This window comes from Tympanuchus pallidicinctus, unplaced genomic scaffold (genome assembly GCF_026119805.1).
Source record: "Tympanuchus pallidicinctus isolate F22 unplaced genomic scaffold, pur_lepc_1.0 scaffold14, whole genome shotgun sequence".
Taxonomy (NCBI): Eukaryota; Metazoa; Chordata; class Aves; order Galliformes; family Phasianidae; genus Tympanuchus; species Tympanuchus pallidicinctus.
This window is the reverse complement of record NW_026294659.1, coordinates 4059196-4076725: the sequence shown is the minus strand read 5'-3', so window position 1 is coordinate 4076725 and position 17530 is coordinate 4059196. Positions and strand designations below refer to the sequence as shown.

The 17530-nt window shown below is 40.9% G+C and overlaps 1 protein-coding gene across 3 annotated transcripts in view; it reads right to left on the bottom strand.

Annotated features, from left to right (window-relative positions):
- PDK3 (pyruvate dehydrogenase kinase 3) overlaps positions 1 to 9743 on the bottom strand; it is a 53257-nt gene extending 43514 nt beyond the window's left edge. The window contains exon 1 of one of the 3 annotated variants that reach the window (XM_052674328.1): positions 9484 to 9743. In XM_052674328.1, coding sequence (XP_052530288.1) covers positions 9484 to 9589 — 106 coding nt within the window. In that variant the 5' untranslated portion in view covers positions 9590 to 9743. Of the gene's footprint in view, positions 1 to 9110; positions 9232 to 9483 lie in introns of those variants that run through there. The other 2 variants (XM_052674327.1, XM_052674329.1) reach the window with 2 other exon arrangements.
- Positions 9744 to 17530: the final 7787 nt, after the last annotated feature.

Here is a 17530-nt window from a genome sequence, read left to right as displayed (position 1 = left end):
CCTCCTGGAGAAAGCAGCTCCTCAGACATCAGCCCTCCTCCTCCAAAAGAGGAAAAGGCAGAGTAGTCCCAGCACAGAGCAGGAAGGAGGTGTGGCACATCAGTGCTTGCCTATGCTGGGAAGAGACACCACGGCTTCCAAACAGATGGACAAAAGAAATGCAGCACTTAAGTGAGACACAGAATTTTAAACTCAATGACTAAAAAACCGCTTTCAACATAGATGAGGCTTAAAACACCACGGGAAGAAACTTTCTTTTGTTTGTTGCTCTTCTATTAGATTCAATTATTAATAAACTGGCTACAGAAAGGAGTGAATTTTGTTTCTTTGAGCTTATCATCACCTTTCCCTCCCATAAACAATTCAATTCACACTGTAGCCTGTAGGTGAGTATCCCAAAGCAGCTTCCCCAAATTCTCAGTTTTGACAAATTCCTCACTAACCTCAAGGGAAAAGGTCCAAAACTCTCAATAACTGTTTCACAAAAATACAAATCCCCACATTATCTTTTAGTCCCTGTCAAAATGCTAACAGGAAAATTATTCCAATTATCCAGCCTAAATAAAATGAAAGCCTATGAGCAAAGACACACAGTATCAATAACATAAAAATACTGCTGACAACACAGGGCCCGGATCCCCTTCATTCTCAGCAAGGTTTACTAGACTGTTATCCATCTTGTTACAAAACGCTTTCAATGCTAAGCAAACCAGGCTACAAAAAGATTAGAGGATTAATCCATGCTGCCACCAGTTACCAGGCTTGAATGCATTTATCCGGCATATCTATATTTCAAAGCACACAAAGGATAAAAGTAGCAGCTCAGTCACTTGATTTTTAACCTTGCCTCTTTCCCTATTCGTATTCTTAAATCTGATTTTGATTAAAAAAAAAAAGAATCAATGAAAGCTGCAACAAGCAGATGACTTATGCATGAAGGAATCAGTGAAAGTATTTATAAAACTGTTATTTGTTTTGTATTAAGTACAAACCAGTGTGCTAGTTGTTATATATACACACATACAATAATAAAAGTACCTCTTTGCAGAGAAAAGACCACTTTAAACAGGTCAAAGCAACACATAAGAGAATGTCACACTTACATAGAAAAGTTCAGAGAAAAGAAGGATCAATGTAAGTCTCTAACAATAACAAAGAACAGCAGGAAAACGAGAAAAATCCTAAGTTTCAGAGCCACAGCTCAGTGTCTAAGAAAATAACCCTCCCTTTCAGCCTACTACACCAACTAGACACTTAGATGATAAACATGCACTGAACCATAAACATTTTTTAAAGGGCAAACAGTCTTTAAACTACTTTTACAACTTACAAAAGGCAGCTTAAAAAAAACAACAACAACCCAATACGAGTGTATTTAGGATAACTGGCACCAATAAAAGCTGCTTCAATGCTGCAGGTATGGAATGAGATAAAACAACTCTTAAATTCTAAGCCAAATTCTATTATCAATTACATGGTTTTGGGCCACAGAAATACCAACTATCCATAGAAGAGTACTGGTGAAGTGTTAAGGGTGGAATATTTTCTAATAAAGATTCGTACCAGTCAGATTGGAACAGTCTTCTTCATAGCAGCCCATGTGATACTGTGCTTTGGATTTCAAGTGTTGATGACACTTTCTGAAGCAGTTCTGTTACTGCTCAACAGCACTTGCCCAGCTTCAAGGTTTTCTCCTTTCCTTTACTTGGAACAATGCTGGGATGAAGGACACAGCACAACTTCAGGCTCAGCAATAAAGAAATAACTGGTGGACTCATCTTCCAAGACAGATGCTACTCTGAGATTACGCATCAGTCCACTAGCAGGAGTTAGTAAGTGGTTGCCTTTGCCTCACTTGTGTCTTCCTCTTTCCTTCACTTACACAACTGGCCTTAATTCACGAGTTTTCTCACTTTGGCTCTTCCTATTCTCTTCCCCTGCCCCGTGAAGGAAAGTAGTGAGTGGCTGTGTGGGGTCTTAACTCCTGGACAGTCAAGCCATCAGAACACTGCATGTCAACTACACAGCAATCTCATGCTGAGGTTACTCCACACTCTCTATTTTTATTGCCTTAACACAGTTTTTTGACTGCTCTGTATCTTGATATCTTATCTGAGCATTACTTCATTATTACTTTTTTTCAGCTATTTAATTCGCTATGACTCATCTAATTTTTGGCTTATCTACTGTCCTCTTCTTCATCCTCTCTCAAACACAAGCACTGTTCCTGATCATTTCCACAACCATGGGACTATCACTGATGATTATTGCCATGAACCCCACAAGTAACAGCTCTGCTGCTTACTAAGCCAAGAGGAACCAAACATACTTCAGCGTATCCAAATTCTGTATAAGGAACGAAGGGGAGTAAAGATTTCCTTTATTTCTCTTTTCCTGAAGATCAGATCAAAGATGAACTCAGTCTTTACCATTATGTATTTTAATGAAGTAAATGCTACACTGTAAGTTATCTTTGGATTCTTTCCTCTGCCTCTTCATCCCCTGCCTTTCAGCAGTAACCTTTGCTGTGACTGGCACTGCAACCCAAGATACATGCTACACATTCTTGTTTCTGTTGAAGAATAGTACTTCAGTTCTTAGCACTGTTATATTATCCTTATCTTTTGCCAGTTTATTTTTTTCAGAAATCATCTTATATTTCTTATATCTTAGCAAAGACTGTGTCTACTCATGTCCTTACTTGTGGAAGTTAAGCTATAGGAACAGGAAGAAAAGAAATCCTCCAATATTCCTCAGTTATCAGGAACTTCACTTTTAAACACTTCAGGCTGCTTCAACTCCACATCAATTTCAGGAAAAAAAAAAAAAAAAGTGTGAGCACATGCTCATGTGAGCATCCAGTGTAACATCATGTGCTCCTTCTGAGCACCTGCAGGCAGAGAACCACAGAGCACTTTAGTTCTGCTCAAAGACAACACAGATTAAGGATGCTTCAGCTACTTGAGGAGCAGGGGAAAAAAACACAGTGAATCCCACCTATTGGAGCATGCTCACCTGTAGACAACTAAGCTGTGCCTGCAGGCAGCAGAGCAACTAGTGGTATAACCTACTGGATGCAGAATTTCTTTTGCCAGAGTCACCAAAAATAAAATAAAATGTATTGCCTGCATAAGGCAGTTCAGTCATCCACAGCAACTCAAGGACTGTGCAGTACAGCTATACTAAAATACCGAATTCAGGACTTATGAAGTTTTAAATACTCACAAAAATGAAGTTACTTGTTGCATAACCAAAATCATTACAAATTCAATCCAACACTATTTTTTTTTCCTTTTTTTCTTTTTCTTTTTTTTAGAATCTTGCAGAACTGAAGTACCAGAAACGCAACTACCAGCATTAGATTAATGAAAGTAAAATTTCTGAACAAGTCTCTACTGGGCAAGCAGATTTAATCCCTAGCAGCCTCCAAGAGCGACCAATACAGACAATTGTGTAAACAACCCCATTTGGTACCAGGATGGAATATTACACAGTACTCCCACACACCAAATAAATCTCTCCCTACCACATCACAGTTCAGTAGCAACAGCTGAACCAAGTTATGTAACCAGAATGACCCTTGCAGACCTTCACAAGAACCCACACCAGGACCCATAAAAAACTTCAATGTTATGGCAAGCGTTGGAATATCACTGAGTGCCAGAGCTGTAAATAGTAACAGGTTACAAGGAACAGTTGCATCACAAGAGGCTCCCAGCTGCTTGTTGAGCTGCAGCCCATGCGAAGAAAACCCCCTTTCATACAGCAGAATAAAGCAAGTCACCGTCCATGCTCACATCTACAGAATGAAGGACTGGATACAGAAAAAAAATAATAAATAGGCCAAGAAAAAAAAAAAACATTTACAATTCAGCATGCACCACCAGCTTTTCACTGGATCGAATCTTTTAATGTGAACACAAAGCCAAAGTAAAGTTATTCTGTTCCTATTCAGTTAGGCAAAACTCACATCAGGATGCTATTTAAAGCTCTAAGACATAGAGGCATGCTATTAAAAATCTGGGAAAAGCCAAAGACATTTCTGTTATGGTATTCTCATAAGGCTTTACAAAATCAAGACAAAATATTCCATCCCAGCATATAAAGCTTCACAGAGAAAAAATTCCTGGCATCCAAGAATGCTCCCCAATGAGAGCTGTACCAAACGTGCTGCATGAGAGCTGAAGCCAGTCTGATTAAAACAATGGTAGTAATGTCTGAGCAGAACTCCTCTTTCTGACCCAATTCAGTGGTTAGCATACTGATGGCTAACGTTCAGGCTAAGAGGGAATTTATTTTTGAAGATGCTCTTAAAATCAAACATAAGGTTTCAGGGTCAGTGCATAGACAACAGGAGAAAAATTCAGCTGCAATGCAATAAATGATAGGTCATTATTTAATAGTCTCTTCTAGCATTAAACTTTGTGAAAGCTTCAGACACACAAAACTCTCCACTAAAGCTGTGTTTTAAAAAAATACATTATTTCTTTGTGTAGACTAACCCTGTACTGGTCACCCTTCTATCAGAAGATTAATAGTTAAGTTCAAAGCCACTCAGCTTCTTTCAGCCTCTACTTCCAACCCCCACATCTGGTTGTTTGTGTATCTCTGCTTGTTGCCTTCCCAGTTTCCTTGTTTCTAAGCACGCTTTCAGTTTCGTTGCTGACAGCCCTCCTGCCACCAACGCAGCAACACAAAGTGTGAGAACTTGCAGGAATCTGGCCTAGCACTGCACACACAACTGACAACAGCAGTGCCAGTACTCGGCCTGCTCTTTCTATCAGTTTCAGAACAGGCCTGTAAACTTCCTCAACACAGGCCAAGTTTGATAGGTACCACAGACCAATTGATCTCGTAACAGAAGTTAGATTTAAAAATGAGGAGAATCTGTTGTATATTTGTTCCTCTTTACCTCCAGGCATGCCCCAGCCACAAGCACTCTCTGCAGCACACTGTAGATGTTTGTGGTACGACTGCTACATCACCGTCCTCGTGATAGGCTTCAGTGCCAGTTTTTGCAGCAGCTGCCACAGGCATTTTGATTATAACCTACAAAATCACAGCCTCCCAAGCCATGTTCCATAACAAGGACTCACTCAGCCCATGATTCACTGTCCTCTCCCTTAAGTATATATTTTTCATTTTTGCCCAGTGTTGCTAGAAACTACATGGTATTTAAGATTAACATCTGGCAAGTCAAAAGGAATGAGTGCCCTTTTGTTAAGTTTTACCCATACTTACAAACAGCTACACGTGTAACCTCAACTACAAAAGTCATCCAAAACATTTGGTTTGAGACTTGCAGGAAAAAAAAAAAGAAAAAAAAAAAAGGATAGAAGCTCAACTGGTCAAGACAGCTTTGGTATTAAACAAGCTCCACAAGCACATAGTATGCATCAAACCTCAGCCCCTCACAAATCTCAGGTACATCATTACCAGAGCAGCAATAATCAGAGCATTACACCATACATTCACAAAATACTAGTTAAAAAACTTACAGTGACTCTTTCACGAATAATCAAAGAACTGCACAAGGTATCACCTGTATCTTTATTTGTGCTCAATTATTTTATAAGCAGCCTTTTCAGTACAATCACTCTTTTCACAAAGCATTCTATCAGTATCTTTACCATCAGCTGTTTACCGTCAACAACACGACCCAAACTGTGCAGCTGCATGGAACGCGTGAGCTCAGGCACAGCTCTGTACTAGTCAGGCTGTAACTCCTGGCTTACAGCCAGCCCTGACCAGCCAGGCAGAGTAAGCTCATGCCTTTCTGTGCCCTTTTTTTTTTTAAAGTGCTAGGACACTGCTAGACATAGAAACGTTACCTTCCCCAACAGACACAGCCAGCTGGTCACTTACCTTCTTTCCCAGACATACTTGACTGGCCAGTTATCCACATAAGAAGCTGATGAGGACTGCTGGCTATTTCAGATTACCTATAGTCCTTCAAGGCACGCTTTGCACAGCTGAGGCAAACCTAAGTTAGGAGGATCTATCAAACACATAACTCCAATACTGATATTCCTCCCCAACCCTGGCAGTTTTGCCCTACAAGCATACCAAGATCCATTTATTTGAATGTTATTAGCATACATTTCTGTTTGAAAGTTTATTTCAGAAAAGCTATTTTAGCAATTACAGCAGACAGGGCCATTTAAGAATGTGCAAACTTGGAAATCCACCAAAATCACATCCAGAGTAACTATCAAGCTTAAAAGCACACATCTAAATCCACGTGTTCTACTGGGTTTTTTGTGGGTTGGGTTTTTTTTTTCCCTGTCTTTTGGCAGGGTCTGAGGGGAAGTGAGGGTAGTGTCATGCGAATAATAGGTGTCTCTATACACCTAGAATGACACATTAACATTAATCAAGGTCTAAAGTTGTTTATAATAAACACATTTATGGCAAGTCATTCTTTTGCAAAGGATTCAAATTGCACAAGAATCTCAGGAAATGCAATTTGCAACAACAAAACTAAATGAACAATATTCAAGAAGAGTCTCCAAAAGAGAAAACAAACACAGGAAAGAAAAAGAAAAGCAGCACAGTCTGTGCTCTCTGATTGTGACACAGAGGTCCCAAGCCCGTGATGACACTGTAACCCCTCACACAGTTGTGGCTGCTATGAAGATAGCTGCAAGCTTGACAGAAAGTGCATCACATACAGAGCTGGAGATACTGCTTCAAGCATTGTTTTCGGGGTATCTTCATAGGGCTTCAGTATTAACAAGCTATTAAGTAGTCAAACTGTCTTTCATAGAAGTTCAAGTTAATTCAGCTACCTGAGCAACTTTTAAAATAAATAGCATCACAAATTTCTATCATTGGAAAGGAATAGAGGCTGCTGTTACACACACATCTATATTCCATACAACCCATGCTTTGTCTGACCCAGTAAGAAAAGAGCTGTTAAACTGAACGTTAATGAACATTGCTATCAACTGTGTTTGAACAGACTCTTTGGTCATCAAGAAACGTAACGCTTTTCTCCCCTTACTCACCGGAATTTTGCAAAGAGAAAAATCAAACCAACACAATCAATACATAATCAAGAGCATAAAGACCACGTTACAGGTTTTGCATGGACAGAAATTAAGAATAAAATCTTCCAAAAATAAATGCGTGGTGCACTAAGTACAAATTCCTTTTCACAAGAAACATACATCAGACAACAAGATCCCAGACTGCCCTTCACAAGTCTCCTCAGGGCTTACTCTTCTTCAAAACCTGTTCGAAGGTTTTTAAGTCTGTTCATGTTTTTGTAACACAAGCACTACATTGACATAGCTTAGCAAAAAAATATACATTGTTTTTTCTAAATGCAAGATCAGTCAGCTCATAGAAGCTACCTAAAACCAGAATTTCTTCTTTCCATCAAGCAATCAGACTAGGTAAACATAATTGAGCTGCACCTTTACTATCTCACTGTGCCTGGCATATTTGCTCACTTGAGCACTTGTGCCCAGTGCCATCAGTGAACTCTTTCAGATAATTCGGGCAGCAGGATTGTATCTCCTGACGCAGTGCTATATATCAGAGTGCCAAGTGACCAAACCTTCCATGCCAAGCACATCACAATTGCTGTCCCTACATTTGCCGTCAGGGCATTTGTTGGAAATTTCTCTTCAAAGTCTCTGAGGTCTCCCTTGGAACCTAAAATTATCCAAAGCCATCTACACCCAAGGCTGGACAGGTTAAGTAACTGCACTGTTTTTGACCTGTTGGATTAGACTGCTCTTATCTTTCGACTCAGGTTTCCTCAGTAAACACACGTGCCAGAGAGAAAGTTAATGGAGATGTAAGCAGGCTGTGAGGCTTATTAAGATCAAGCTGACAGTTTTAGCAAGACACAATATCAGTTTCTAATCTTATGAACTCATGAAAACATCCCATGGTGATTATAGGAGCCTAAACCATAGTTGTATTTTTTCTTCTTCTTCAGAGGTTTTAAATGACACATCATATAGCTTCCTGTCACTTGTGATATATGACTACACTAAAACATAGTGTAATCACACACAGTGTTCCACAGGCACATCCAGGGATGGCAGCTGGGACCTCATCCAGGAAACAGCACTGGCCAGGCTCTCACTGGCCCCTCCTGTTTTCTGCACTTCAGCTAACAGAAATCGGACTCAGAATGAAGAAACAGGACTACCTCCACCTAGAGAATCCAGAGACATTTTTCAAACCTCAAAGTGACACTTTCTGTCACTACATGGTTAAAAAAAAAAATAAATCAGCATTGTGAAAAGGCTGCCACACAAGTAGTGTCCAACAGTCCTGCAGAGACAACTTCAAATGGTGGAAATGCTCACCACGAAGTAAAGTTTTCCCAGAACACACAAGTCATTAAGATAAAAACTGACACCTCTACAGCCCTCTAATCACAACTCAAACACCTCACAAACGTTAACGCTTCCTCAGCAATAATCTACAAATTGAACATTCGGTCACATCGTGGTGAAATAAATTATTTATGTCAGGTCTAAAATAGCAATACTCTTAAGTTTCAGGGCTTTGTTTGTGCCAGTGCAGAAAGACACTGTGAGGAGAAAAATGCTAGGCACAGCAAGCACAGCAGCAAAGGCACAAGTGGGGATGCAAAGTCAGACTCGTGAGGAGGAAAGCAGAGGTTCTATAGTCAGATTATCATCTTAACGATAAGATGGACAAGGTGGGGTGTTGGGCCTTGTTTTAATGGCAGAACACCCTGTGTGCAGAGATATGGCAGCAAGAACACCCCCACTGCTGGCTCTTTGTAGCTACAGCCCTTTTTTCACTAATGCCACTGCCATAAATGTGCCACTGTTTCCACTTTTAATTGCTTTTAGGCTTAACACCTCCTTCCTGTCTCCTTGTATCTTTAATATAACACTGGAATGAAGGAGATCTATATTAAGTCTTGTGGTGTTACGCATGACCTTTCTATTTACTTCAGCTGCAGCATTTATAGTACAATAAAATGTAAACAGCGCTCGTGTCAGAAGAGGGAGCCAATAACCTCTGACCCAGATAGGAGAAGCGCATTGTTACCTAGATCAGAACCAGCCCTCCAACAACACAAGGCACACCCGGCTCTCCACTCAACAGAGCAACGCTACCTGTTCATCAGCGGCGCTTCCTAAAGCACGAACTTCCCACCAGCAGGTCTCCTGAAGCACGACGGCTGTCAACGCTCGTGCTTCAGCTCTGGCTAAGCCAATCACCGCACAGGGGGAACACAACTCCGATATCCAAGCTCAGCGCCGGATCCCCGTCCCACGTGAGAAGCGCTCCCCCCGCTCCCCGTTTCCCCCCGCTCCGCGGCTGAGCCCCGCAGTGCCTCCCGCCCCGCACCGTGACGGAGCACCCCGAGGCCTCCGCGGGACGCGGGGCCCGGGCCTCGCTCCGGGAGTGCCCCGATCTAGGCGGGCGGACCCTCAGAGGACACCGGCCCGCTCGCCCCGCCCGCCCCGGGCCCGCCGAGCCGCTCACCGAAGTCGAGGAACTGCTTGATGGAGAGCGGCGAGGGGGAGAAGCGCGAGTAGTACTCGATCTGCTTGGGGATGGGGCTCTTCAGCAGCGCCCCGCACAGCCTCATGGCGCAACGCTAACGCGCTGAGGAGGCGGCGGCGGCGGCGCAGCCACCCGCGCTCATGCCAAGGAGCGAACGGCCCGGCGGAGCCCGTAGCGTTCTGCGGCCCTGCCCTGCCCGGCCAGGCTCGGCCCGGCGGGAGGGGCGAGCGGAGGGAGCCCTCCGCCCCCTCCGCCCCGCCCTACTGCGCAAGCGCGCAGGCGCCAGCCCCGCCCCGCAAAGCCGCGCACGCGTATAGCCCCGACCCCCAACCGTCGGGGCGCGTGGCACGCATGCGCAGAGCGGCGAAGCGCGGGCTGCTGTGCGGACGTGCTGAGGGCGGAACCTGTGGGTGGCCCGCCGTGGAACCCGGTGTTGGGTTCCGTGGTCGCTGTGGCTCCCTTCCAACTCGAGATACACTGTTCTAAAAATAACGAACAAAGCCTCGTGCTTATCGTGCTGTGTTCCCTCAGTTCTTCTCATGGCAGCTTGCCTGCCCTCTGCAAAACTGAATTGCCAGTGTCTGGGTGGCATTTGGGATTTATTTCCTGCAGTTCAACTTCTTTTGATCAGTCTGAAACGTTACACGTATGGTTAGCTTCAGCTTCAAATGTAGCCTCAGCAGTAGTATTCAATGGGATCTGCAGCCAGAAATGGCAGAAGAAGGACATTTTCCATTTTGTGCAGTAGAGCAAGTTTTCAGAAGTTTGAGAGAAAGAATTGAAAGTAGGAGACTTGAATAGGTTGGACATTAGGAGCAATTTCTTCTTGGCGAGTGTGGTGAGGCAAAGGCACGGCTGCCCAGAGAGGCGGTGCAGTCACTGTCCATGGAGGTGATGCATGTGTGGCCCTGAGGGATGCGGTCCGTGGGCACGGTGTGACGGCTCATAGTTGGACCAGGTGGTCTTAGAGGTCTTTCTGACCTCTGTGATTCTGGGATTCTACTATTCTGTGACTAGACCACATCATGTCACCAGACCTACTTTGGTTATACGTGGTTATCCCTTAGAGCTCAATATTCCTCATAAAAAGAACTCGCACTGTCTCTGTCAAATTTCAGCTCTCTGGTAATTCCTGGAAAGTCAACTCTTAGCTGAGAAATGTGCCTGAATAAAAATAATTTTGATTGCTAAATCCAAAAGTATACCCAAGGAATTTGAGAACTACATCATACCAACAAATGCTACGTTGCTATCATTATTTTAGATACGTTTATGACAATTTCATGAAATGACAAATCACAAATTCCCTTATTTTTTTCTCAAATGAGCTTAATGCAAACTTCAATATATAGGAAATATTACTTTAATTTCATAACTGAATCCCAAGAGAAACAGGGATTCTTCAGTTACTGAAGGTCTCTATTCAGCCTTCCTATTGTGATTGTCCTTAAAGAATTTGAGACTGAGAAATCCTAACCTAATGTACAAATCGTTTTCTAATAGTTGGAAAATGTTTTAAAATCACTTGAATGGCAGGTTAGAGGAATGACTGCCTTGAAGAAACATGTAGTGTAACCAAGGCTAACAAAATGAAATATCTTCTGCAATTCTGGAACATTTTTTGGCAGATGACAAAAACTGTTTTTTAACTTTTGCTGGATGCACACTGTTCAGGATTTGGTTTTGATTTATCTACAGCTTTCCTTATGAAATGAGTTGGAGAATTATGTGATACCAAGTAGTGTCATTTTGCATTACAGACAGAGGAATGTTTCCCCATATTAACATGAACATTAGCAGCTGCAAAGGATAATACACCATCAAAATTTAAGCCACGTGATTGTATATACCATTCACATTTTTAAGTAATACTAGTGTTATTTCACTTCTGCCTTGAAAACATCTAAGACAAGAGTTACTCAGTGAGTTATCTTTTAAATGCAAACTTTCTTTTTCCCAATATAAATGATGTCACAACATTGCTTTGTTGGGACACCAATAAGCATATAAATCTAGATCTTAATCTGCCCAAAGAGAAATTGGGCATAAATTTAAGAAGAAAACATCACCTAGATCAATAGATGTGAAGTATAAACTCCTGATTTTGTCTCCTCAAGAAACTTTGCACATGTAATGAAACATCTAAGAAGTGTGCAATGACTGTGCAAGGCGCTACAGTGAACTACAAGGGAAGGAAAGAGATTTTATTTGGGAACTGGTTTGTTGTTTTGCCTCCTAGAATCACCAGCATTCCTGCTCAAATTGAGATATCCCTCTGCGGTACATAATGGAGTAATCAGAAGTCTATGACATTATTTAGAAAATAATGATATAAGGTAATCAATAGTAAATAGAGTTTGATTTAATAGCTCTCCTCCTGTGTGGAATGAAGTGGAGTAACCAGAGGAAAAGGCATATGGAATTGATACCATAATAATTTGCATGACTGGCTTTCACATTTAGAAAATGAAGGAAGTAATGGAAATGATGCAAATATGCTTTGAGCAGAAATGAGAAGCCAGAGCTCATCTATAAGGTAAGGAGTTTAGATGAGACCATAGCTATTTATTAAAACATTCATAATGTGTTGGTCAAAAGAAACTCCTGCAATCATCTTACTTGGAGCTTTGTTTCCTGAATGGTCACTGAAGTAAATATCTGTGAACATAAAGAGTGGTAGGATCTTACTGTAAACTATGATCAGCCCAAAATAATTTTCAAGCTAATATTTTCAAAAGTATCTTTAACCTTTGAAATAACAAAAAAAAAAAACCACCCAAACTTAAAAATTTTCTTTAACCATTTCACTATTTTCCTTTTCTGTTGTTGTTGTTTTTTGTCAGTTGTCTGACTCTTCATTTTCTATTTCCTAGCTCAAAACACATGGGTGTATTTTCTACGTAAAAAAACAATTCCTTGCCATAACTTGTGCTCAGAAAATTCCTGAGGAACCTGAGCATAATGCTCAGATTGGTGTCTAGCAGAGCCAGCTTTGCTAGGATCCCTTCCTTTAAACTCTCAGTGGTTGGTTTTCACTAGTCATCTAGCATTTCTGTATTAGTGCTGGAGGGAAAGGGGGCCAGAAATACTCTCTTGCTAAAACATGAGATTCTTTGATTTGCTTCTCCCTGCCCCATCCACTGGCTCCAGTGAGTGCCTTTACAAACCAGCCCATGGCTCCCCTAGAGTAGTGAGCATGGAGGAGCCTCTGCTGCTTAATCTCCACATATGTGAGTATTCTCGATACATGAGTTCCGTGCAGTCACAGGGATGGAGAATGAACCTTTGTATGACTAGTAGTGAGAAAATATCCTTACTAGAAATGAAATGTCTCCCTAGATTTATTAGTGTTTGTCAGCAGTTTGGGAATCATTCCTGTTCTGACAGAAATTTGTTGCAAAATTTCATCTAGGCAATTCAGAAGTCACGTTTGTGTTATATTTTCAGATCTTGTTCTTTCACAGCCTTTATGTTACATAGGCTTCCATTGTCAGGGAGCAAAGATTTTGCACTTAAAGTTTTATCCAATTAAGATTTATTCTCGGTGAACATTTTGGATTGTTAAAACACCAGAGCCATAATCTCCTTAACAAAGCTTGTTTTTCTTCACTGCAGAATACTTGCTAGCTGCAGGGGATTCAGCATAATGAACTTCTTTGTATAGGTGTCAGAGGAGGAGAAGAGGAATGTTACACCGTAAACTAAGAAAACATGGTTAGTAAGTGTTTTCTAGACATTGACTTCATGGGATTCATAGCAATTTTTTAATAACAAAAAAAGAAGCTATGTTCAAGTTATTGTACCCCTATATGCTAAAGTTCAGAAGCACTCACTGAGAATAATACAATTGAAACACAATCAATAACAGTAACAAATAACAGTTATTTTGGGGAAATTCACACAGAGAATTACAGTCCCAAAGCACATTCTACAAAATGACAGAAAACAAAACAACACAGCACGGGAAAAACTGGTATGGTAGTGTGATGTTTCATACAAATTACTTCTGCTCACAGAACTAATTTTTCACAGTAACAGTGCTGTGTTTTCCTGCTTGCCATTATGTGTTTGCAAGGGCCGATTAAAGCAGTGGGTCATGTACAGCTGTGTTGGAAACATGGGGTTAGAAGGGGATAAGAGCTTTTGATGAAACTTTCCTAAACTTGAAAAGAAACTTGTTTTCATTTGTAATATTTTACCACTTCGTGGTATTTATGCACTCAGGCAGTAGGCTTCAATGGGCTGCTACTCATAATGGTCAGAAGATAGATAACACTCAATGCATGAGATTAAAGTCAATGTAGTCGTTACATCTGGGGTCACATGTACTGAATTAGATTCTATCACTATCATTGCCTACCTTTCAGGCATTCTTGTCTGTTTCTCACCAAGCTTCTTTACCAGGCTTTATTTCTGCCAGCAAATGCTGGTTGTCATTGCATTTATCATTCCACATCCTAGTTAGCTAAACAGCAGAGCTCAGCAATCTAACAAAAAGCAACAACAGGGACTATCAAAATTATATTCAGTGAATCTAAGAGATTTGAAAATTCATCTCTTTCTTTGTAGATAAGAATACGTAGATAACAAAAAGGCTTGCAAAAGCGTTCATCATTAGTGGGCTTGAAAGTACAAAGATTTTTTAGGGTACAAACTCCATGTCTCTCTTAATTAGCTCACCTTCCACAGTAATTTGGAGTATGTAAGGCTGGCTGCCATTGTGTGGTGATGTGAGCTCTGTCAGACGACACCATCTGTTTGTTCAATATTAATGACAAAGCTACATTATTCCATAACAGCTCTTACAAATTTCATCTCTGGGGAAAACAAATCAGTGATTTCCTTTTAAAATTGTTCAGGAGATGCAGGAGAGGAAACCATTGCCACTAGATAACTGAGAGTAAATACAGAGAAAAAGAGCTTTCCTACTTCTCTCTGTCAGTGAGGAAAGATCACTTTATGAGTTTAGCGACTCAAACCTAACACTATAACATTAGTCACACTTTTTCCTTTAGTTTCATGGGTGTTTCTCTCTTTTCCTTCCCCCATTAGAGTTTCACACTGCCCTTTTCTCCAGTGCATTTTAGGGGAAGGAAAGCAGGGAACCTGGCTGGAGCAGGATTTGTAGTTATCCAAGTGGCTGTCAGTTCACTGTGATGTGAAGAGCATTCTGAACCCGTCAGGGAGAACAGTCAGAAGGATGAAAAGTCACATTTTAACCACACATTTGTCAGAAAGAAACAATGCTTCAACCCTAAAAACTGCCTAAGAGGAATATCCTTCCTGCCACAGCATTTTGTAGCCTAAGGAAGACCCCTGAAACAAGCGAGTTAGAGCTATGATCATGTTGTAGAGAACTGTACCAATACAACCTCTTCCCCATATGTATATGTCTTACTGTTAGTTCTATAAATGTTACTTCTATAAATGTATAAAACCAACACAACTCTGCATTTGAAACATATGGACAACTGAATCTAATCAGTACACTTATTCCAAGGATTTGCGTTTTAATCTTCTCTTCCAGAAACAGCTTGCACAAACTCTAGGGAAGAGTCACTAGACAAACACGAGAAATACATCTCTGTATTTTGTACTAATATCCTAGATCCATTAAATTGGAATTGTCAGCCTCCTCCAAGGAAGATGACAGCACTAGTTTGGCATTAGAAAGAAGACAGTGTCTCTAACACAAACTCTCCTCCTTGTTTCTTTTTCTTTCTTTGCAGGCACTCACCACCTTGTTGGGTAATCTCCTTGGGGAAGTTCAAATATTTCTTTCATACTGAGTTGATGTAACCATATCCTGGCATAGCTTACCACTGGGAAAATCATCTCAGCATCTTTCTATTTGCAGAAATTGAAGGTTTCAGAGACCATACAAGGAAACAGCTAAAAAAGTGCTAGGTCTTGCTACATGAAATTTGCCATGTTCGGCAGCAGCAGCAGCAGTTCTTGTGTCCTCAGATGTAATATATCTGCAATTTAGGGAAGCAGATTTGAGTTGCCTTGGCTCTGAATGTTCTCAGCTGGAGAATAAAGTCGTTTACTTTCATTTCGCACTGAACATTTGTTTTCCACACACTCAGTTCTTCAAAAAGAAAATTAGTTTTGCCTGAAAATTGCCATAATCTCATCAGAGGTTGTCCCCATCTATACTTGTACACCCACTGCTTGATACCCTATCAAGTAGGCCTGTGGAGGAGTGGAGAAGCAAGTTTACCAGGCTTTTCATGCCCCAGTCTCCACAGCTCTGCCATATGGACTGTCCTGAACCTGGGGCTTTCTGGTTTTGCTGCAAAATATGAAGTGAGAACTGTAGATGATAGGAAAAACTCTGTTTTTCTTACAGAAACTTCAAAACATTAAACATCAAAATATTCTTGTTTGAGAATCCACCTATTTCATGGGATTCTTTAAACCACAAGTATACAAGTTTAGTTCCAGATACACAGGGAATAAGCATTTGTCATAGTGGAACTTAGTGAATGTTAAAAATCTTCTACAGTGTAATTCCTGTTCCTGAGCTTAACTTCCCAGAAGTAGTAGCTCTGAGCCACAAGACAAACAAATTAATCTAAAATTCTAAGTGCCTTTGTAATGAATTGTCAGCCATTTTTGGAAAAAAAGAGACACAGAGAAATAGAATAGTTTGGGTTAAAAGGGACCTTTAAGATCATCTAGTTTCAACCCCTTTGCAATAGGCAAAGACACCTCCCTGCCTATGGGAAGGGAAAATACATTTTCTATTTGCTTCATCCCCCAGATCTTGGCAGTTGAACGTGGAGTGAGAGGAGTCTCTGTTCCATCAGCAGCTCTGCCATTGAGGATGCAGTGATACAACACTTTGTTCCTCCATATCGATTAGACTCCTTTTCATCCCATTATGACATTTCCCTGAATTTCATGCACCAAATGCTGAAAGTTTTATAATTCAGTAGCATATGAAGTGCTTTATCTGAAATCAATAGGCATTACTTCCACCAGAAGGTCTTACATAATGAACATGCAATTATAGCAGTTTTAGTTATCAGGTCTGTCTGACCTGCCATGTTCTACTAACCATTGATTCCTAGTGTTCAGCAGGCTTTTTTACTCTATGTATTTACACATAAATTGGTTCCTTTTTTTTATCTTAACTCAAGCCTATGTTTATTTATTACATGTTCGCAAGCGAGCAGTAAAGAAACTGAACTGGCTTACATACCACAAGTAAAACATGATCTTTAAACTTTCTGTAATATTGTGAACCTCAAATGTACTTTTGCACCTTCTGTTGATACTGCTTTTTGCCAGATCCTGGAGTTCTTCACCATAGAGTAAGCATCAAGATATATTTTGCTTGACTTTCTGGAGTGTTTTCCAAACAGTAGCATGTAGACTAGCCTAAGTGAGAAAATAGGCAAACCAAATGATTGTGTCTACTTACAGTGAGTTAAGAAGTCAGCCCTGAACATAACTTCCAACAGATGAAATTCTGCAAGGAGAAATAAAATAACTGTTAAAGGAAGATTACGTCTCCTCACTAACACAAGAAACCTTTGTTGGGTTTGTAACAGCACAATAGTTTTTGGTTAGAGATCGTGCATCGTAACCCTGGTTTCCACTCCCTTTTGACAGCAGGGAGTCACACCTGGATGTCAGCGTAGCTGCTCAGACCAAGGCCTGTAATGGGACCTAACTCCAAGGCCAAATGAGAATCCCACATTTTTATTCATCTTTAAATACTTACACCAAGGAAGAAGTAAATATATCATGTTCATATGCTTTATCTGTGCATCTCATCTTGGTAAAAGAAGCAGACCTCAACTCAGGCTTGAAGGCCTGTTGTCAACAACTGCTGGCTTTTCCAAGAGTTTCATCTGGCAAAATTTGCTGAGTCTCTATAGAGAGAAGAACGATGACTGAAAATTAGTGCAATTTAACAAGAGAAACAAACAAATTTATAAACCTCCCCCCCATTTCCCCCCCCCCCCCCCCCCCCATATATATAAACCATTCTACCCACTAAGCATTTTGCAAACTC